General features: G+C 36.9%; 1 protein-coding gene across 2 annotated transcripts; it reads left to right on the forward strand.

The window, feature by feature from the left end:
- The first annotated feature begins 604 nt into the window (after positions 1-604).
- Positions 605-21,463, forward strand: MAP9 (microtubule associated protein 9). 2 transcript variants are annotated; one of them, XM_050896548.1, is made up of 12 exons: positions 605-673; positions 1,959-2,387; positions 4,602-4,831; positions 5,213-5,324; positions 8,345-8,595; positions 9,435-9,493; positions 10,035-10,200; positions 11,353-11,442; positions 12,151-12,312; positions 12,768-12,913; positions 13,647-13,779; positions 19,898-21,463. In XM_050896548.1, exons 1-12 carry the CDS (start codon positions 664-666, stop codon positions 20,015-20,017), a joined length of 1,908 nt encoding a protein of 635 aa, XP_050752505.1. In that variant the 5' UTR covers positions 605-663; the 3' UTR covers positions 20,018-21,463. The 2 variants fall into 2 exon arrangements, with proteins under 2 accessions (XP_050752505.1, XP_050752506.1); XM_050896549.1 differs by lacking the exons at positions 605-673; positions 4,602-4,831 and adding an exon at positions 10,960-11,010 and having other exon boundaries at positions 2,083-2,387; positions 8,339-8,595; positions 19,895-21,463.
- The last annotated feature ends 1,361 nt before the right edge of the window (positions 21,464-22,824 follow it).

Here is a 22,824-nt window from a genome sequence, read left to right on the forward strand (position 1 = left end):
TTGTAATGTATTTTTAATGTATAAGTAAGGCCAGTTGCTCTCAGAAGGCATGTAAACGCGGTGTGTCTCTGATGTCCTGCAGCAGAGGGTCCAAAATATCAGCGGTGGCTTATGTGAAGTTCTTCCATTGTTTTGGACCTGCCACCTGCTTCAGATTCTTGCACTGCAACAGTCAGTGAGGAGGTACTCCCTGCTCACCTTCTCTTATCACGCGTGACTGTACAGACCTTTTTGTTGTACTGTTGCCAATCAAAACATATAAAAGGGGGAGAAACTGTCACATGATGATACAAGGTCATTAGTGCCAAGAATGGAAGAGGGATCTGCAAGATAGGTTTCTTATGAAGAAGAAATATAAATTAATACGTGGAGGTTGTTTAACACAGAAAAAATGGGGGAATGATGATAGAGTGAAAACACTGTATTTTACTTATCCTTCACAACAGTTTTCAGTTGAATGGGTTAATCTCTGCTGCTCAGTTTTATTTATGTATGTGTGGGAGGGGGGAATTAGTGCTGAACTTGAAGAAGTGACTCTTCCCTTCTGTGTAAAAGTTATTTGTGCAACCATTTCAGGATGAGCTACAAGAAGCAATTTCTGCTTATGCAGCAAGAGAGCAAACAGCTGAATACTCGGATGACTTTGAGAGTGACAAAGAGGGCATGTTAAACGGTAAGACAGAATTAAATATTTTTCCTCATGTTCTTCCCTTTCTTACCTCATTGCTAGATCACAGAAAATCTTTGTGAGTCAGTATGATTTAATGTTCCAAGATTTCATATTTTAACAACTTCTAAATCTTTTAGTCCTCCTCTTCCAAGTTAGAAGCAGAATTCCCAGTGAAATCAGTGGTGGTGCCGACCTGCTAGACCAGATGCAGTCTGTGCTGTTTCCGACAGTTGTGGTGCCCAGTTTTACTCATTAGCCATGTTGTTTACTCTACACCTGGATGAGACAGTAGCGCACAGTACTGAGAATGAAAGCGGACATGGGCAGAGAGAAAGCCATGTTGTTTTCTTACTGTTTTCCCAGTCTGGACAATCAGCGAATAAGGGCTGCAGGACACACTGCAGAGCATGCTTGCCTGGCAGTGTACATAAACCAGGAACAGGTTTGATGTGGCTGTTTTTCTTGGGCCAGGATGCATTTGATATTTGGTAACGTTTATGTTTAGTCTAACGAGATTGGCCGAATGGCTCTTCTTGTTCCTGATAATGGTGCTGCATGTTAAAGGAAATATGAATCTTAAATATCATAATGTATTTTTAAAAGGACTTCCTCTGTGTCCTGTTTTTCAGTCACATCTGAAACATCTTTTGAAAGTTCGTGGGATGCTTTGATTTCCCTTTGCTGACAAGATTTAGAAAAAAGCTCCTCCTGCATTAAATATGTTACTCAACTATCACGACATTCTTTTGTCATCTTCCTTGAGCATTTGAACTCTGAAATAAAGTCAATTAGAAATAACAGGCTATGGGAAGATAAAAATATTTTTGTTAAACATGTGAACCTTAGCATTGGAGCAGATATCTCCTTTGAGTGTCTTCTAGTAGATTTCAGATGGGACAGAAGTGAAGAGAATAGAAGGGGAGGATGGATTCTGGTGACCAAATGTGCCTAGCTTTGTTGTTGTTGACTTGCTTCTACTTCTTATGGCATTGGAGAGATAGTTTTTTAGAAGGGATTTGAATTGCATGACAGATAAGGATTAACCAGTGAATATTTGAAGTATTTTCTTTGGATTGGGACCATGGAAACAGATGACAGGAAAGGAAGTAGAGTAAGGATCTAGTTTGGTGGCTTTGCAGAGATCAGAGGTGCAGAAAGAGAAATGCTCAGAAACTTAAGTCAGGAGACTGTTACATGAAAAATACTTCTAAATTATAGAAGATATAGTTTCTGTGTCCCATTTTTTTCCACTTGTCTTAAATGGAAGTTGATAATGTGCTATTTTCAGGTGTTGGAGAAGAAGTTAATGAAAGTAATTCAGGTGCTGGAAGCACTAAGAAATCAGTTTCTGTTGAGAGTCCTCTCTCAGGTGATGATGCTTCACAAAACGCAGCAGATTTGGAAAACGAAGCTGGTGATGACTTGACTTTATCCCCTCATGAAAAGAAGCTTCAGCAAATAATGCTTTTAGAAAGTGAAAACATACAGGATGACAGAAAAGATGGTGAAGAAGAATGTTTGGAAGGTCAAAATGAAGGTGATGACAGAAAAAATAATGAAGAGTGTTCAGCTGCTGAAGAAGTACCATGTGATAATAGTGAAAGTGACCACTGTAATGACTTGCCTATTCACGAACTACAGAAAAAAAGAAATCAAGAGGAAAACAAACCAGTACCAAAGCCACGGGTGCACAAAACAAGAAATACTTCAGCATCAGGTGAAAAGAAAGCATTTGAATGTTGTTGCTGCTACTTGCTTAGCCATATTATAATATTTTAAAGTGTTGTAATTCGGGTTATTTTCTGTGTTAAGTATCAGCTGCTTTGGCTTGCAGGGAATTTATTCAATATTATTCTAAAAATACATGTTTTGCTAACCTCCAGCTGCCAGGGGGTAAACTGAACCAGTGTGGGCCAAGTAGCAGGAGGTTCCTATTTGCCTTTTCCTTTCAGGAGATGAAAAACAGCTGTTCGGGTACTTAAAGTCCAGCTCTTCATCAGTGCATGTCCATGGAAGGTGTGGGAGGGCTACAGAGTTGCCTCCTCTGCGTGTGCATAGCACAGAAAGCCATATTCACACGGTGTCCACAGCATCCATGCACCCTTTAATGGAAAGGTCTTTAAACAGGCATCCCTTTTCTATGACCAGTGAAGTTGGACCACAGTGTTCACAAATATAATGTTGAAGTCGTGATGCTGAGACATCATGATGCTGTAATGTAACAATGTCAGAAAATTAGCTGTAACCAAAACATTTATGAATGGTGGACTTCTCATCATCACAAAGTTAAAATTTCAAATGATCTTTTACTTTGAAGATACTGAGCCACTTTGGATGTATAGTCAAACACGTAAAAAAACCAAACTTTAATGTTTCATTATAAGAATAGCTAATTCATTTTTAATATGCAGAACTTGGAATTCTGCTAATTGACCATATGTGCTTTTAGAAATTTTAAATGTCAAAAGACTTCATATTTTTTATCTGCTTCCTAATACGAGAAGAATTTGTCCTGTTTGATGTTGAGAGAAGTTTATGGCTGGTTATTACTTGTGATGGAAGATTACAATTTTGAAACTGTAGAGCATGATTAGTGATACCAGCTCCTTTTTTTCTTTCCACATGATGGCACCAAAGTGCTAGATTTTTGTGCAGCTGGGCACTGCAGATGCCTCTCTTTCACAGGCAGTATACCTGTGTAGTTTTAGACTGGCAGAACAAAGCTGAAGTACTCCTTTTCTTCATGTGAATCTAAGTAGTTGTCCTGGTTTCAGCTGCGTGGTGCTTGGCTGCTGACTGGGGTTAAACCACGACAGTAGTGCAGTGATACTAGCATATTGTCTTCAGTAGTCAACCATTGTAAATTTCCATATGTTAGAGAAATTGATCTCTGTCCGACAGAGGAGGTGACTATCCAGAGATTAATCAGCTTTTTCTGCTCCTTTGATTTTTCTTGTGATTTACTGCATGGAAAAACTGCCGGTGCACTTGTAGGGATATTGTTGTGACCCCTTAGCTTTCTAAACTTCACACTAATTATATAATTAGGCTTTATGCAGCTGAGTGTGCTGCATGGGCATGGTGAGTCTCCCATTTCCTGCGATGGATTTTTATGAACTAGGACTTAATAAGAAATGCTTCCGTGGCAATGTGCAGAATTAGATAAGCATTTCTATGTGCATCAGCATACATAAAGAAAAAGGCAGGTAGAAAGCTGTTGTATGGCTTAATGTTGTTGGTGTCAGGGCGGGGGGAAGAAAACATGAGGAAGATAGAATTACTAAACAGGAGGAGGGTGAGGAGCCAGAGGATAGAAATCTGTAAGAAACGGTTGTGTGGTGGTTCTGCTGCCCAGTGACTGCCTTAGGGAGGGAACAGAGACATCACTGAAGAAGCTGGAAATCTACTGAAAGCCCTCCTCTTCGACTGCATTTCCCATGATGTCTCCTCCTACCCAGGGTTGTTCTGTTCTGCACCATGCAGAGAGAAGCAGTCTTCCCCTTGTATCTCCGCTAGTAGATAACTGGACAAGCAGAATAGCAAGAAGGTTCTCTTACAACAATGCTGTATGAGATATATGCTCTCTTCTACATTTATGAAAACTCTGTCTGTCTCTCTAATTGCAGATAAGCCCTTGAGTGTAGTTTCAATATATAGAGAGATAATGATAAATGGAAAAAATAAGTTTGTAGATTGTCTATGTAGAGATTATATTAGAAGCTTTAAAAATTTCATTAAACTTTCTGAAAAAGTGGCTGTAACCCTTTATATAGCTGTTTGTATACGGCCTCACTGTGTTAAGAAAGCTATGCTATTATTTAAATAGCTCATTTAACTGAAACTAGTTAGTTGAATCTATCTTGACAAAATAGTGTTCCAGACTAAAATGTCTTCAACTAGACATAACTGAAACTATAATATTTATTTTCAGCTGAGAATATCAGCATTCCTTCATTAGATAGCTGTTATAAACCATCACCTCAACCAAGAACTATGTTGAGAAAAAGTGGTCGTGTGGAAGATAATGAGCTTAATAGGTCAGAAGGAAAAATAACTTCTAGAAATGGATTTTCTCCGTTTTCGGCACCATCATCCCTAACTACTCTGAATGCCCAAGCCACACCCAGGAAAAAACTGCTTGCCGAAAGCCCTGGTCCTGAAGTAAGAGAGTATATGTGTTGATTTTTTTACCGTCTGCATTAGAAACTTTAGAAAATAACTTTTATTTAGCTGAGAAAATTTTCAGGGAGAAAAATAGGACAAAAATAAGAGTGGGAAAAAATATCTTTGCCAGTAGTATTCTTATGGTGAGGGCTGGATAAGAGAACATCATTCTTTTTCTTTCTAACTGGAAACAGGATTTTGTGATGGTTTGCAGCCGTATGTGCAGATTAGTTTTACTTCTCCAAATGTAAAACAAGAATTATACTTCTTCTAGAGAGTTCTGAACAAACATTCTGTCAAAGTATTATAAAGCCAAGTTAAATTATACTGATTTGTTATTAATTGCTCACTTGTTTATTTGTCACTTTCTGATCTAAGGGTCCATGGCTAGAAAGTACTTCACCACCATTTTCCATTAATTTTACTTCTCACAATGAAAGATCTGGAGAATCTGATTTACTGATGTGTGGAGAAGCACCACCTGTGAAAGGTAGAACTTAGATACATACAACCGGATAAATGTTACCATTTATACCTTAGTAATATCTAATGGTCTAATACAAGTCTTCTTAAAATCAGTGGCATTCTTAATTTTATTTCTACACTTTTTCAGTATCTTTCTCATGCCCTTGTGTCTCCTTCTATTCTGCTTTTGAGAATGGCCCAGCCTCATTCTTGCAGTTATGTCCAAGTACAGTATCATCCCAGGTATTGAGAAATTTGGCCCTAGAGGCATCCCAGGAATGGAGAGGAACAGATTAAAGTTTGACAATTTAGGTTTTGTACTTTGACTTATGTCAAGTGCATACATCATTGTCTAAGCATCTTTGAGACTTAAGTAATTTTGATTTCGTTTCCTCTTTTGCAGTGTCCCAGTTTTGGCTGGGATAGAGTTAATTTTCTTCTTAGTAGCTGGTACGGTGCTGGGTTTTGGATTTAGTGTGAGAATAATGTGGATAACACACTGATGTTTTAGTTAGGATAAGTGCTACTTAGCGACAAGTTAATGATTTTTTTCAGTTTCCCATGCTCTGCCAGCAAGCAGGTGTGCAAGAAGCTGGGAGGGAGCACAGCCAGGACAGCTGACCCGAACTAGCCAAAGGGGTATTTCATACCATGGAACGTCATGCCCAGTATATAAACAGGGGAGTTAGCTGGGAGGTGTGGATCACAGCTCTGGCATCGGTCAGCGGGAGCTGAGCAATTGCATTGTGCATCACTGTTTGTTTGGTTTTTTCCTTTTTTTCCCCTCTTCTTTTTTTTTTTTGTTATATTCCTTTTCATTACTATTATTATTATTATATTTCATTATTATTATTGTTAGTATTATATTTTACTTTAGTTATTAAACCGTTCTTATCTTAACCTACAAGTTTTACCTTTTTTCCCGATTCTCCTCCCCATCCCACTGGGAGCAGGGGGGAGTGAGGGAGCGGCTGCGTGGTGCTTAGCTGATGACTGGAGTTAAACCACAACATGCAGTCAGCACGACTAGGGTAAACCTTTCACTTCTTCCTGCACCTTTTCCACAAAGTTTAATACGAACTGAGTAGTGCTTTTCTATTTTTTTGGATTTGTGAATCCCTAACAGTTCTTAGGGGATGTGCAGACCCTTTGAGAAATATCAAATCTGTGGGCTTCTGAGCAGTATCCATTGAACTTACCTTTCTTAGTTCCCTTTTTCAGACTGGTTACAAAAAATCCATGGACTCCAGGTTGAAAAACACTGGAATAGGCTGTCAGACAGACACCTTTTTTAATTTGCTAAGGGAGTCATGCTGGGGGGTAATTTGCTGTGTGCAGGACTGTGACAGGTAGGTAACATAGACTGTCAGATGCAGCAAGAAGAATGCCGTCTGTATGGCCCATGTAATGTCTGTACACTGCAGCCTAATGAGGTAAAAGGTAGGACTTGGCTTGAAGGATTTAGTGCAGAAAGGTGAACAAAAGTTGAAAACTCGGGCAATGTACTGAGTAGTAAATAACAGATGTGCCTAGATCTGTGTTTAATTTCAGTTCTTTTTATATTTTACTGATAGCTTGGATTAGAAAATCAGTTTGGTATAGCTTGATGTTTTCAAGCATCATTAATGAAACAGTGACTAAAGAGAGTTTGTATGGGGAAAAGGATATGAGCATCAGCGTACTGGAATGGCTAGATGCTCCGAAGTGCAGGGACAGCATAAGAGGAAGAGAATAATAAAGATGGTGTTCTCAGGACAAAGGAGGACATAGAAACAACAATGATATGGAGTCTTCAATGAAAGTGGAGGAAAAAGGATAGGAAAAGATTGTTTAAATATGATGCTGAAGTCTGCAGGTGTAAGAATTCCAAGCAGACTGATCAAACTTGTATAGCTTGAACTGTCAAGAAAGAAACTGCAATAATAATACTTACAGGTTTTATGTGGCATTTCTCAGCTAACCATGGGAAGGTTAGTATTTTGTATCCATTTTGCAGACAGAGCCAAACTGACTTGCACATGAAGTTCTGTGAAGTTCATTCTACAAAGTGCTCATAGTAAATCTGCTGTCGCCATTGTCCTGTGCACTAAGTGCTGCAGCTTAATTAGAGTTGTACAGTTTCTGATGCCTACAGTTTATATACAGTTGTACTATCTAGTAAGTGTAAGGTAAAATATGAAAGTTTACATATCAATAGAGGAGAGAAAATGGTTCATATAAATTCAGAATTCTTGTCACCTCAAACTTACCTTCATCACTGTAAATCTAGGTTAAATTTCTTAGATTGTCAGCATTGATATTCCTTTCTTCAGGTAACTTGGAGTTAATCTCTCATCCACAATTTATATTTCTTTTAAGAATTCCATCAGAAAATTGTGGAAGACTATAATTTGGAATTTACCACGGCCTTTTTTGGTTTGTGTCTGAATTGTTTTACAAATTTACATCTCTGCATTAATGGCAGTTCAGATCTGATAAAAATGGTTTTTAAGTATGATTAATAAAGTGTTTCATAAATTACAATTTCACTGCTTAGGCATATATTTAAATTGAGGTGACATTTTGTTTAAATCCCCACCGCAGAATCTTTCCATTATTTCCTTGTGTGTCCCACACCCCTGAAAAACACCACACAATGAAAGTAGTTTTTGTTACCCAAATTGTCGTACAGACTTCATTAGTAGTTTGCTAGATGTCAGAAGAGCTCTTGCTGTGATTGCAATGGCTCTCGCTTTTGGTTTCTGCACTAGAACGACGTTTGGGTGGTAAGGCAGACAGGAAGTTTTGCCTTTGTCATGCTCTCACATTCTATAACATTTGTTAAAACTTCAGTTGCTACTCCAGTCTTACTTTTAAATACAATACAATTGAATACTCTTCTTATTAATCCATATAGTTGTTAGAAGGAAGTATACAGAAAATACATTATATCAAACTTAGTAATATGTTTCATAAACAGATGTTTGTAGTACAGAAATAACAATACTCAGAAACATTAACAATGTTAATATGTCCTCTCAATCTTTTTTCTCCTGTTAGATCAAGATCAGAAGATGATCAGCACCAGTGACTTGAAACTGGAGGACAATAGTAGAAAATCCCCTTCTGTGATAGAAGTAATGATGACCACAGTATATGAGAAAACAAAGAAATTCGAGAAGTCAACAGATGACAGTTCAGATGAAACGGTGAAAATAGTGGAAGGGCAAATAGTAACTGATACAATACAGGAGGTATCAGTGAATGATCAGTCTGAGCATGGGGAGGCAAAGAACACTTCAAAGGACTCTGTCAAGGTATGATTCATGTGTGTTTTTACCATTGTTTAGAACAATGTCCTAGAAGCATGGTGAAAAGTTTTGTAAAGTTACTGTTGGTACCTTAAATGTGTAGAACTCTGTTTGTAAAGCTGACAATTTATCTCTGGCTTCTAGAGCTGAGGCTCTTACAAATTCTGTATAGTTTTATGGAAGATGTAGGGAATACCTTTTACACAAATCATTTAAACCAGATAAAGGTATTGAAATGTGTGTTTTCCAATCTTAAGGAAATACCCTTATCCAAGTGAAAATGTCAAATCTCTATTGTGAGGTTAGCTGAATTGGAATGAGCAGTGTATGTTGGCAGAGGATGGAATCCATGGTGTGACTTGAATAATGGATAAGATGCAAAGCACTTTATCGTAAGAAAGAAAATATGTAGATATATGTAATTGTTAAAGCTAAATATTAAAAATAGTTAAAAGAATGTTGATATAATAACAGGGAAACCCACTGCCCAGCTGGGTTCTTTTTATTCCTTTGTATTTCTAAACTATGGACTATATTTTTACATAATACAAAGAAACATTTCTAGGTGCCATTCCAAAAAGATACAGGCATTCTGAAAGTTTGTTTGGTTGGTTCCCCCCCCCACTTTCTTACCCTGTACTGTACCCTTTCTGTATTAGAGTGGCTTTCTTGCATATTTGTCTAACATCATAGAATCGTAGAATATCTTGAGTTCGAAGGGACCCATAAGGGTCATCGAGTCCAACTGCCAACATCCTTGTTAGCTTGTAAGAATCTGTTTCATCCTGATCTAGTTCTGTTGCTTGAGAGACTCTATAATTTTACTTTTCCTCTGTGTTTCTTAGAAACTAAGTGAAACAAAGGAGAGAGTTCTACAAAACCCGAAAGCTTCTTTGTCTGACAGGTAAGAGAAAGATGCTATGTATCACAGTCTGCAGAGTGTAAGATGCATGTAAGTGCCCTGACAATGCTGCTTCACTCTCGTTTTGTGTCGGCATTGTCTTCACTGCTGACAGCCTCTGACCATCTGTGGAAAACAGTTTAGTAGATGTGGCATGTTATTATAACCCTTGCTCAGGGTTATATCAGATCAGACTCCAAGTCTTTTGCCAGTGTTTATGATGAGTGTGTGCTACTGGATCCACCAATGAATCCAGTCCCTGATGTCTTTACAGGTTTTAAGCTGTTTTGTAGGTGAAAGTGTAAGGAATTTGTAAACTTTCTTGGGCTGGATATGTTGAGTAGTGGCTTGCTTTGGCAATAATAAAGCCCTCAGAAGAAAACGGGCTTCTTCCCCCTTTCCTTGTCCCCTGTCCCCAGCTAAGTGCATATAAAAACAGAATCACAGTAACTTTTGGTATACACTGAAATAAAAGGAACACTACTTGGTATCAGCTACAATAAATGGAAAGATTGTTAATGTTTGTGTGTTGGTATTTTTATAGGTCTCTGTCTTCTGTGCTCTTAAAGAAAAAGGTGAAAGCTGTTCCATCAGGTACACCTGTTTCATCTCAATATCTGGGAACACTAAAGGTGTTGGAGGATAAACGCATGCAGAAGAGCAGTACAGAATTTGACAAAGCAGATGGTTTACGAGCAGCTGTTTTCCAGGTAGGTCTTAAACAAATAAAAACCAAACAAAACAACCAACCAACAAAACTATGTATATAAAGGTCCTGTTATAGGAGTCAACACCTCTTATTTTCTTGAAATCAATATTTCTGAGTATATCCCTTCCATATGATTACAGGTGTAATAATCCTTTTATTCTGTTGGCTATGCCTTTTTTTCAAATTATGAACTAAAAAGCTAGATGAGAGGGACATACTGTGGTTCATAATTTATTGTGTCAGACTATTTTCAGACAAATATCATATTTTCCTTTATTTTTACTTCTTCCTTAACATAAGTAAGTGTGTAGTTTAAAGTTTATTTTCCTGATAAGTTCTATTCAGTTGGCATTCAGGAAAAGGGAAAACAAGTCTAGTATTCTCTCCAGAAGGATAATCTAGGTGGCTTCTGTGTAGAATTTCATAACGATTAGTTTGTGGGTTCCAACAGATTTTTGCTACTAATCTGTGTGAGAAAAACTTTCATTAACAGATGCTGTTCATATTGGTATGTGTTTTTAATACTTGTTATGGTTCTAGAACAAAATTGGGAACCTCAAATTCATATTTATATTGTCTCCATAATTTTTAGAGGTAAAATAGGCTTCATTTAGGACACTTGTATCTCTAAGCAGCATACCAAATATATAGTTAAACCTTGAAAATTTAAGCCTGATTCTGCAAAAAAAAGTCTCATAACACTTTATGGATGCCTGAAGTCTCACTCTTCCCAGTTGGATCTTATTCTCGTTAATTATAGGTATTTGCACGAGAGACAATAAATGTAAATAATATTCCTATATACCAAGTGGTAAGAATCTTTATTTCATTCTTCTTTTTCTTTTTTTTTTAATGCTGACATTTTTTTGGTGTTTTTTTGAAGATTTTTTTTTAAAAGATCCTTAAGCTTTTTCATATTTTGTAGCTATGATTTTAGAACCTTAGACTTTTTTTTATCACAATGTTTGTGTGATCACAGCTTAGTCTTCCACATGGGGTAGTTATTTAAGTAGCACACGGAAGAATTAAGAGTAATTTTGGTGGTCATTATATTGGTGCTGCTCTAATAGTATTTTGTTGTTTTAACAGAACTTTTTTAGTTATACCTTAAAAAGACTTTAAAAGTGTAAAAGTCTTCTAATGGTTCTTACAGAATTGGTTGGAAAAGAAAAGGACCTTTCTACTGGAATTAAAGAGAATTGAAAAGAAGAAAGCTGAAAATCTAAGGAGTAATGCTGAAAAGGTTTGTTTACATTCTTGTTTAAAAGAAGTGGACAAACTATAATTCTCTGAAGTCTGCTTACCTCTGCTTTCTGCCTAATTACATCACTCTGCTATTCTAAGGCATCTGGTTTTCTCTAAATAGCACGAGGTGAGTTGAAACAGTAAATGGCATGTCCCACTTGTTATGGTTGCTGTAAAGGGTGTGTGGCTGACGCTTCCCTACACATTTACGTAAGGTATGTTAAAAGTGTGCTTCTTAGATTAATTTTCAGGTTTGTTTACAAAGACCTTGCGATGCTCAACTGTTCAGGTGTTAAGTTTTTATTTGTCATCTGTTAGAAAATGTGTTTTCTCCCTATCTCAAGAGATGCTTATCTACAGAGGACTGTATTTTGAATGGTACCATACACAATTCTTAGGTTTGGCTTTTAAGTATTTAACATGTTTCAATTCTAAGCATTTGACATGTATTTCATATTCTTCTACATGTATTTTGCAGGACTAGTTTGTCTCATTCGATTAAGTTAAATTAAAAATGAGCACAGAAAAAACCACTCTATATAGTTCAAATTTAATTTTGAGTATTACTTAGAATGTTGTCTGCAAATCAATTTCCATTTCTTTATTGCTCCATCTAATCCTACATTTGACAATGAGTTTAAAGCATACTATTTCAATTATAGTTTTATATTTAAGTGTATTTGAGTGTAGACTGTTTTCAATCTAGGAAGAAGCTGTTAAAAGAGAGGAAGCAATTGCATCTTTTGAAGCCTGGAAAAAAAAGAAAGGAAGAGAAGCAAAGAAGTTAAGTGAAAAAAAGAAGCTTGAGGAACTTAAGAAAAAGAAAGCAGCAGAACAGAATGAGGAGAAAACAGAAGCAGCACAGAAGGTGATGTGAAATATGTACATAAATGTGTATCGGATATGATTCAGGTGATTGTTGAGAATAATTTTGATTAATCCAGCAAGAGGTAGAAACGAACTAGATTCTAAAAATCTAAACATGGTTAATTTTTGAAGAAAGCTCATATTAGATTCTGTTCTGTTGGAAGTATGTGATGTTTACATTTGCACACAAATAGGCATTTTTCCATATTTGGATTCTGTTAACTGAATGTAAAATAGACTCCATATAAATACATTGGCAATGAACTATTACTTACCAGGAAAAATAATTTATTCTTTTTAGGTATAGTGATACCCACTTCTGAGCAATGCTGCAAACAAATATTCCAAAATTGGAATGTGTAGAAATTACAAAAAATAATAATACAGAATAAGCAAGTGGAGTATTGACAAAAAGGTGAGGGGTAAGATTTCTAATGAATCTGAAGTTTTCTTTAGGCATTCGAAAAATGGAAAGAAAGAAAAGCAGAATATTTAAGAGAGCAAAGCAGAAAGGAAAAACAGTCTGAAAGAATCAGGAAGAAGAAAGAAGAGGAACTGGTTGCAGAGAAGAAGAGAGACAGCATGTCAGCAGTTGAAAAATGGTACTACTCCATTGGGTTTTGGAATATCATAGTTTCCCAAATCTTTGCTTATAAATGCAATAGGTCTTCTGTGAGTGCTTGATGTGCTTTTAATTGGGAGACAATGGCATGCTTGGAATCAGGCTCTTCAGTCCCAATGGAGAACAAGTATAACAATGAGAACAACTTGTACAGCTTCTTTCAGTTTAGTAACTTAAATGCTTTCCTCCTGAAAAAGGCTACTGGCTAAGCCCAGGCAGATACTGCAACTGAGAAGTAAGATTCGTTGAGTAGTATAATGTCTTACGTGATTAGTCTCATGCTTCATTACTAAGCCATAGGAAGGAAGGTAAATCTTTATCTTAAAGTTTTGTGGAATACAATGGATGAATGTAGATGTATTCAGAAGCAAATGAGATGTGTCTGCTGGAGAAATTCTTTGTTAGTTTTACAAGCCAAGAGTTTTCACAACTTACTATTACCCACAGAAGTTTTGAATCTAATTTTTTATATGATACCAAATAAGGGAGAAGGTAGTACAGAAAAGGTGATGCCATAATAGATGAATAGTAGGTTCATTTACACCTTGGTGATATAATATATAATGATGGACTTTGAAGATTTTAAATATATATTCTCAATCTTTTATTAAATGCATAAAATATTTCTTTTGACTCAATTTAGTTAATCAGTCATAGATGCAGCATTTAGTCTGTTGCATGATGATCTTCTCTTCTTCCCTCTCACTATACAGGAATGAAAAAAAGGAAGAATATATAAAACAGAAGAAAGTAGAAAAAAGCCTAGAGAGAAGAAAGCAAGAAATACAACAGGCAAAGAAGGAAGAAAAAAATAAAAAAGCTATGGAGGAATATGAAAGATGGCTGGTATTTTTTTTTTTTTGCACTTTGTCAAAACCGAAAAGATTAATGTAGTAATAAGTGTGAATGCTTTTGTATTGTAATACTCGTGGTTTTTCATGCTGTTATGAGAGAGGCCAGATGATGGCAGCATTACATAGCTAGTCCTCCAAAATTCTTGAGCAAAATGATAAAATATGGTGGGCTTGATACTTAGCATACATGGAAAATATATTCTCCCTACCTACGTGTCATAGAGTTTTGAATTTCATAGTTAGTCCTCATTTTTTGACACTCCATGTCAGGAGCAGCCATCTCTGAAGGGCCAACTCACCACAGCACAAAACCTGCAAAGCCAAGCAGCATCATCAGCTGCAACAGTGAGTGCATATACACTCAAGGAAGCATTTAATGTGGAGACTTGTATACCTTAAAATTGATAAAAGCACTTGTAATGAGGTTTGAGATTATTTCCATTTACTAGAAAGGTTGGAACTCTGATGCTCCCAATTATATTTTTCCTACAACAGTGTACTTTAGTCACAGTTGTTAAGCAGTAAACTAATCTAGTACTCAAATCCCAACAATAAGGCAAGGGTTTTTTTCCTTGCTACAGAAAGACAAAGTAGAAGAGAGTTCACTAATATTCTTAGCATATCTTGTTTTCTTAAAGATGTGTGACTTGCTAGTTAAAGAAAAAGCTGCATTTTTCATCCTCACCCTGTGACACAGTCATTCATCATGCTGACTTTCAAGGTTTTCTTAGTTTGAGAGTGTTTCTTCTGTTGTCTCTCTTCCTTGTGATTTCTGGCATGCGTCCTGTACATACGGTCTCTGTTGCCATTTATAAGAACGTGATCTTGCAACTCAGCTGGCTTAAGGTCCTTACAAGGATTCATTTGTACTGTCAATAACTTAAATCTTTTCCAGAGTCTCAAGTGGGCTTTCTATTTTTTTTTAGGGGCAGGGGCATAGATGAGAACTGAGGCAGGCAGATGTACGGGTGTGGGACAGATTTTAAAAGCGCCATCATCCTTTACTTGGCTAACTCAGAAACATGCAGTTACGTAAAACAGCGAGAGCCTGCAAATTTTCCCTTCTCTCTGTTTTCAAACCTTTTTAGTCTTAGGTTTAAGTCTTTTACGATCTTCTTTGACCTGGTCCCCTGTTGGAATAGCTCTGACTTCTGTCATCATTGGTAAGAAGTGTTTTCTCTGGTCCCCTTTGTCAAGTGATTGCCAGCTCAGTTTTGTCCAATGATTAATGTCCAATCTTAGATTATTTCTTGCTTAGTCAGTATTCCTGGTTCCCAAGGAAGGAAGTATTATGCTTTGAGTAGTAGCTAACGCTCTGTCCCGGTATGCTCCGCTTACTGAGAACTATCCTCAATTAGCGTAGTTGTACCAAAGCATGAATGTTACCTCTCATTGTACATTTGACTTCCTTGCTGTCTTGGACTCTGTACAAAGGTAGAAAAATTATCCCTTTTTTTGGGAATGAAATATGCTGCCTAGCACAGCCTCCCCTGTTCAAATTGTGTATAAATTTCCTGAGGTCATTACTTCACTTCAGTGGGATTATTATTATAAATTTTAGTAGTTGGAGGAATGACCAGATCTAAATGGATGTACGTGTGCCTACATGAGAGGAGCAGTTCGAAAAATAAGCAGGTGTTGGAGGATGTGATAGGTACTGAATTGGATGGCAGAGGTACCTCTAAAATTATCTCATTTTCAGTGTCTATGTGCAAGTGTTGACTGATGTCTCTCATGCCCAGTCTTCACATTTTTACTTTCAGAAATTGTGCTGCTTTTTGCAGCTAACACACCTTTATTTGAGAAAGCATGTCAGGCAATGGCTCTGTCATCATGTTTGGCCAGAATTTATCTCACTTTGTATAGTAATAGAGAAAATACACACCTTCAGTGAACTGCAGGAGAGAAATGCCTGTAAGGTAGTCAGTGTATTATCAAGGGAACTAAGATGATATCTGCCTACAGGTAGATAAACAGGCTTCAAATCTGAGAGGGCAGAATTGTGGAAGCCTTTTAAGTGTATTGTTTCAAATAAGAGGATTTTTGTTTGAAGGGAAATAAAATAGGAGTAGTATAGTGGGAAGTATTCTAATATTTTTTCATTAACATTCAACAGAAATAAATGTGTAAGTTCTTCCTCAGCTGTACTGAACCAGGTGTTGACCATAATGCACGGGTAAAACAGACGTAAAAATCTCCTTGTAGTTCTTCTAAAATATAAGAAACATTCTGCTTTTATGTTAATGGAAATTCTGTTACTTATACGTTTAGAGGTCATTGTGTGAATGTTTGATAACATAAGTGCATACAGAAGATTATTTTCTAAGCATGAAAATAAATGCCCTGAAAAAGGCTATTAACACTTGTAAAATACTAACATAAAAAGGATAATCTTGTATTGCTGAGGAAATTGAAGCTTCTGGTTTTTTTGTTTCTTTCGTAGTATTTGCCTCTTGCTACTCACCAAGTACTCTTCAAGCCAATCTAGATGTTTTGCTTGATAAACGATCATTTTTTGCTTAATACATAATACCAGTGTCTGACACTTGTCATTGACACGCATCTATTCTGAGGAGTAGAACGTGGAGAAGAATTATGTAGAAAGTTTATAATGACAGATCAGTTTAGTTTCCATTATTTTTGAGACAGTAGTCTTGATACCTGTTTTCTGTAGAGAAAAGCGAGTATCCTAGATGTGTTATGTTCTCCATTTTATGTGGTGTTAACCTAGTATGAGTTGATGAGAAGTAAGGCTGCTCTCAAATAATTCTCGAAGATCAACATAGTAAGGTTAAATGCCCTAGAAGAAGTTTGAAATTTTACCTTGAGGTTGAGCATGCTCAACACCTATTTTTAGCATTCTAAAGCTGTTTAAAAACATCAGGAAATGATATACTGGATGAGTCTCATGGATTTGTTGCTTTTCTGGGCTAGAAACAGCTGACATAGGTTATTCATTTCATGTGGTTTAATAAGATCTATCTGAAAATACTTTCTATATTGGAATTCTAATCTCCTGGCATTGCAATGTGTTAGAAATAAGGCGGTTATTGTTACTCCTCTTAAATGTTGTAAGGCTTCTGTATTATCTAAAATTCAATTATTATGTGGCAGTCATACTGCTAAAGAATGTGATCTTCCCAGAATTTTGTAAGTGAAAAATGTGTTCATCTTACTAGGCTACTGAGTAGGAAACTTCCACAGAGAAATCAAGCCATACAATCGAGTTTTGTATTTGATCTATTGATGTAATAGATCAAATGTAATTTTGATTGTAATTTTGTAATTTGATGTAATTTTGTTTCTACATTGATCTAGTGTATGACAAGCTACAGTTATTGATTTCATCTTTCACTATTTCTGTTACTCTTCTCCTGTTAGTGCAGCTAACATCTTGTTTATTATTTTAGGGAAGATTTATATCAGTTATGTCTTGTGAGAATGTGAACTGTGGTTAGGACTGGAACATAAAAGCTTTGTGTGTGTTGAAGGCAGGGAAGAAGCCAGTAAGTCTTCATGTCAAATTTAATCTTTTAAAAACCAGTTAAATTAACTCAAGACTCTTTCCTTGGCACTGGGATTCATTCATGAAAATGGGATCTTCAAACCCAAACATTCAAAACTGAGACATGATTAAAAAATCCAAAGCAACTTTCATTCCCTTCCTGGGTGGGTGTATGCTTTATCTCTAGTTTGGGTTTTTCATACATGAGTCTGTTGTGCAACATGTATTCAGTAAAGGGTGCTTTATAAACATAAAATATGCACATTTCTTTGTAACACATGATTTCTCAAATAATTGCCAATACTGCTACAATAAGTCCTATTTTTAGTGAGTTTTCAATTACCTGTCCTGATGTGTCTTTGAATGTCAAATACAGATTCAGATTCTAAGATTTGTAGAATATGATTAAATTTTTGTAAAAATAAATTGGCTGGATATGTGCAAATACTCCGAAACAGGAATGTGAATCATATATGTGTTCCATTACAGAGCACATTCATCCCAAGCTCATCTGTACTGTTTGCACATATCCTGTCATCTTTTTTGAAAATTATCACCGATAATGCAGACTCCTTTCCCCTTAGGGTACTAACCAGTTCACTTTAAGAATTCCTGAAAAAAGTATCTTGAACTTGTTCTAAAGACCCAAAGCCACTAGTTGTGTTCATCTGAGGAAGATCTCTGTGGAAGGAGGAAGAAGGCAAAAGTGTAGCATGACAGAGAAGAGTCAGAATCTTACAGTGCTACAAGCCCAGTTTGTCTCAATTACTCCATATAATCCAGAAAGATACAGTTTGTACAGAGAGATAATATTTTTTTATTAGACTAACTGTGATGAACTTTTGTATCGCTTGTTTTAGTAAAGGGCGTTACTTCTCCATGCAAACCTTGCCTTGCTTTTAATCAGCTTTACTACTAACAACATGAAATAATTGTGTGTTTATGTAGCCAGACCAGACATTTCTAACAGAATTGGATCTTCAGATTTATGTTAACAAACACCTAAAGGGCCCAGATTAAAATCATATTGATAGGGTTGATGTTTCAGTGCATGTTATGCTTTTTTAAATTTTTGTATATATCACATGTATAGCTAGCATTAGTACAGTTTGACTGCTGCATACGTGTAAAACAAGAGAAAACTTCCACTCAAGCTCCCTTTTTTACAATAACACTTCTACCCCCATTTACCAGTCTGCTCCCTTAGCCACAGTTACCTCACTATTTCTCTTCTCACTTACGAATAACAGGCAAACATTGCTAGGATCTTGGGAATTTGCAGGATATACAGTGTCCCTCAGAGGGATGGGATCATGGGTTATCTGAGAGTGCCAGTTACTTTACAGCTATTTTCAAGGAGCAGTACTTCCACTGCAATGCAGTTCATACATGAAAATACGAAATTTTTATGGTGCTTCAAAATACTGGCTGATAGGCTGCAAAAGAGGAAAGGACCAAAGTTGGATTTGGCACAATTGATGATGGTTTTAAGCCTCAGTATTGCATCTTTACGACCAATGATGTGTATGCCAGTTGTTGGTCCTAGGAATGAATGCACCTATGGCAATGTTCATGTGCCAGAAAGCCAGCTGCTCAAGGACCTTTTATCCACCTGTCAGGTGGGACACTGTAAGTTATGCTCTGGTCCATAATGTCAACCTTGGTTCCACCAAGAGAGAAACTCACTTTAAGTGAGTAAGTGGGGTGCTCAAGCATGCACCACAAACCTGCACGTATGATACAAGGAAAATTTGCACCTATAAAGAGCTCTCCAGTGTACTAAATTGCTAATGCAGATGCACCCTTAGATGCTGGTGCTCACAATAGTGAAATGGCAGTCATCTTTGCAAAGAAGAATGCTTATTTTACATAGAACAGAAGAATATAAAAATTCAAAAATAATTATAAATAATTGCAAATTATTTTTTGAATGACAGGTCTCTTGAAAATCATTACTTAATCAGGCACAAAAAGACTATTCCAAGTATCTTGCTTATCCTTCATCATCCTAATTGCCCATTGCTGTTTGAAACAATAGAAAATATCATCAGAACCTTGCAGTGTTCATAATATGATAGATATTTGTTTATAATTAAATTGTTTAGTTCCCAGTTTGTTCTAGTACATGGCAAGTGTGATTTAATAAGTACAGAAAGTTACAAAGATGCATCAATGTTCTCATGTAATGAGAACAACATGTTTAGCATTGTGGTTTAGGTATCCTCTTAAAGAAAAGAAGTAATTAAGATGAGACTAATGATATAGAAGGCAAATACAGTACCTAATCCACTAGGCCTTCTGTTTGGCTTTTTGTTTAGATAGTGCACAAAACCAGCCCATCCTTGAGACAGTCACCTTGTGACTGTGCACATCAAATGTGCAGCCTCTTGTGTTGCATTGTGCAATATGTGTGACTGAATCCCTAAAAGGGATGCGCTAAGCTCCAAAAGGCAAATCTCCATTGCATGTTAACTTTTCATTTTACACAAGAAAGGTATAACGGTAATTGTGACTTTTCTGTTGGTGGAGTTGGCTTTTTGTGGTTTTTTTTTAATTTGTGTTTTTTGGTTTGGCTTTTTTTGACACATCTTTTTATCCTCAGGAGAAGAAAGAGAGGAGAGAGCAGCTTGAGAAGAAGCAAAAGAAGTTGCAGGCTGTCCGTGGGGATGAAGTGCCTTCTCCCTGGAGTCCACCTGGCAAAGTCACATACTCAAGGAATTACTGAGCACTCTGTTGCCTTCTATGAGAAAAGATGATCCACAAAGTTCTGACAATGGCTAGTCATTATTTCAATAACAGCTGATTTTCACTGAATCCATTATAGATGTTGCATCCTTTCTTTTTGGTTTATTTGATCTCTGCAGTTTAAATAGATCAGGTGTCCCTTTCTATTGCTTTAGAAAACGTACTAATTTTTGTAATTCCACATTTAACTTAGTTTTGCTAAATCCTGTGTTACTTCGTTCCTTTTTGGTGAAAGTGTATATTCAGGATACATAAGGCTGGACTCTGGCATTTTTTTCACCCAATAAGTAGCAGAATGGTTACTTTTAAGTTACTAGGCCACACTGCTGGGGAGTTAAGTCTGGAAGAAATGCTTTGTGAAGGGCAGGATGATGGGCAAGGAGATGTTGGCTCTCTTGTGATAGAAAGAAGAGAAAAGGCTAAGCAGTATGGTAGGGGGACGTCATTTTGATACACGAAGCTACACTCTGTAGCTATGATACACAAGCTACAGAGAACATAACATAATTCTTAGATTATGTTACATTGTGAAATATGAAAATAGCTTTCAAGTTAAAACTGCATCAAGCAGAAACAGGATTTCATGGGGCCAAAAACAGTCAGCCATGTGATGGTACAACAGAATTAAATTGGAATCCATATAATGTAAAATGATCCAGGACTAAGTAAGACTGTAGCTGTTAATTCCATTTCAGGTCTTCATGTACATTCCATAGATTTCCTGCTTCCTACAGGAAACAGTGGGTTGAGAGGCATGTTTCGCTGTTCACACAAAATCTTACATATAAACTGCAAGGGCAGAACGGTGGTGCTCTTATGAGGCAACCTTAGACGGTGAAAATTATTTTTTTTGGAACTTAATTTAAACGCTTCTGTGGTTGGTTTTACATGATCAAGTAAATCCTTCCCAAACATGTTTTCATCATTGCTAATGAGCTAGTTGCTGTAGTAAATTATTTAAAATGTCTTCTGTTTTTTCATGGCTATTTGCCTCACTATTTTGGAAACAATGGCAAGACTACGTGTCTTTAGAGATCTTCAAATCTCATTTGCCTACTGTCTAAACTCAAGCTGTTACTTATGTTTGTATTTTCTTATTTGAATTTTAATAATCACTCCAGATAAGATTTGCTCCTCAAGTGTGTATTCTTAAAAAAAAAAAAACAAAAACATCACCAACCAAGAAGTAAAAACTAGTCTTTAAATTATAGCTGTATTTTCTCAAATGAGAATCTTGCTCCTGTTTAGACTGACAGCCTCCTTGGGGAAGTCAAAGGAGCATTTGAGAAGTAGACTTGCCTTTTTCACTTGAGTCCTATGCTGTTCATAAATCACTGAGATACTCATTAGTTCTACTTTTCATGTAACGCTAGGGCATCTCTTCAGAAAAGAAAAACCACAAGACCGGCAAACAGATTAATTTCTTTAGGTGCCTGATGTTTCTTGCTTGGTTTTTTATGTTTTAGTGAGAGCCACTGAGAATTTAGAGGCGTTTGTTTTGGCCATAAGTGTTTCTGTTACCGGAATACTGTACAGGTGAAATTTATTGTTAGTATGTATGTAAAAGTGAAATCAGAAGGATAGCTATTCTATCTCACTGTTGAATATGGTCCTGTTCATTATTGCTGGTATGAACTCTAGTTCTGTGAATTCCTAATTCAGACCTTTTGCAAAGTTTATGACAGACAGAAGCAGGTGCTGGAAAGCAAAAAGGTAAGAGAGATTTGTTAGAACAGTAGGTAGTGGTGTAGTTACCATCATTAACCCAATTTCTATCAATGAACAAGCGTAGAGGAAGGCTTGTAAAATGTACAATATTTCTGTTGCATATAATCTATTGACAGTGTCAAGAAGTATTTGCTAATCTTGAGAATAATGGTGAGGTTTCACTAGTAGTTTTGCTGGATGCGTGTACAGCCAAATCATCTGACAGATCAGATTTAATCCATTGTGAGGAGTGGTTGCAGATTTGATACAGCTTCTAGATTATGAAGTATTTTTATTGCAGGATCAGGTTTGAGTATATTGCCTGGTATTTTACATTGCATGTCTCAGCTTCCAGTTGCCTTTCATGCACCTGGTTCATGGTAGCCCTGTTGTGTACTGGGATTTCTGAGCAGGTCTCTGCTGGTCCTGCCTCTTGCTTTAAGTTCTGTTTCTTCCTCAAAAGACAGTTGTACTGGACCTGGCTTTTATTCTTTTATTTGTTTCTAGCCTTCTGTCACTGGGCTGCTCACCCAGAAATGTTGTGGCTGGAACAGTTTTTGTTCCACTGAAGAGTCTAAGGGACCTTTATGACACCTATCCTTTGATTATGTACAGTCTGCAGGTAATGCACACTTGATGTCTTCCAGTGGACCTTAATGACAATAGTGACCTTTTTGCCCCTTCTGTGAGACTCAGATTTGTGCCAAGAGTCATCACTTGAATGCTGAACTTCTGGGTAGGGCAGCATTCATACGGGTTCATGCTAAGCTCGTCTTTTTTTCATTTGGGGGGAAGAAGATACTGGTCAAGAAGGGAAGAGGGCAGGAGAGAGGCTGGAGCTTTCAGAAGCACCCTGAGGCCTGCAGTCTGCTCTTGCAGAGCCCCTGAGGTCTGGCTGTGTTCCTAGGCCATTTGTGTTTTTTCTTGTAGGCTCTCTTCATAGTAGTACCCACGCTGAGCTTCTTGCACTGCAGTGTTGCAGTGCATTGCATTACCACAGAAGTTCCCAGTTAGGGAATCCTACACATTAGGTTTTTTGCAGAGATCCAGCAAATCCAGATTTTTATCTGGCTTAAGCCA

The sequence above is a fragment of the Gymnogyps californianus genome, chromosome 4, assembly GCF_018139145.2.
Source record: "Gymnogyps californianus isolate 813 chromosome 4, ASM1813914v2, whole genome shotgun sequence".
In the NCBI taxonomy this organism is placed as follows: domain Eukaryota; kingdom Metazoa; phylum Chordata; class Aves; order Accipitriformes; family Cathartidae; genus Gymnogyps; species Gymnogyps californianus.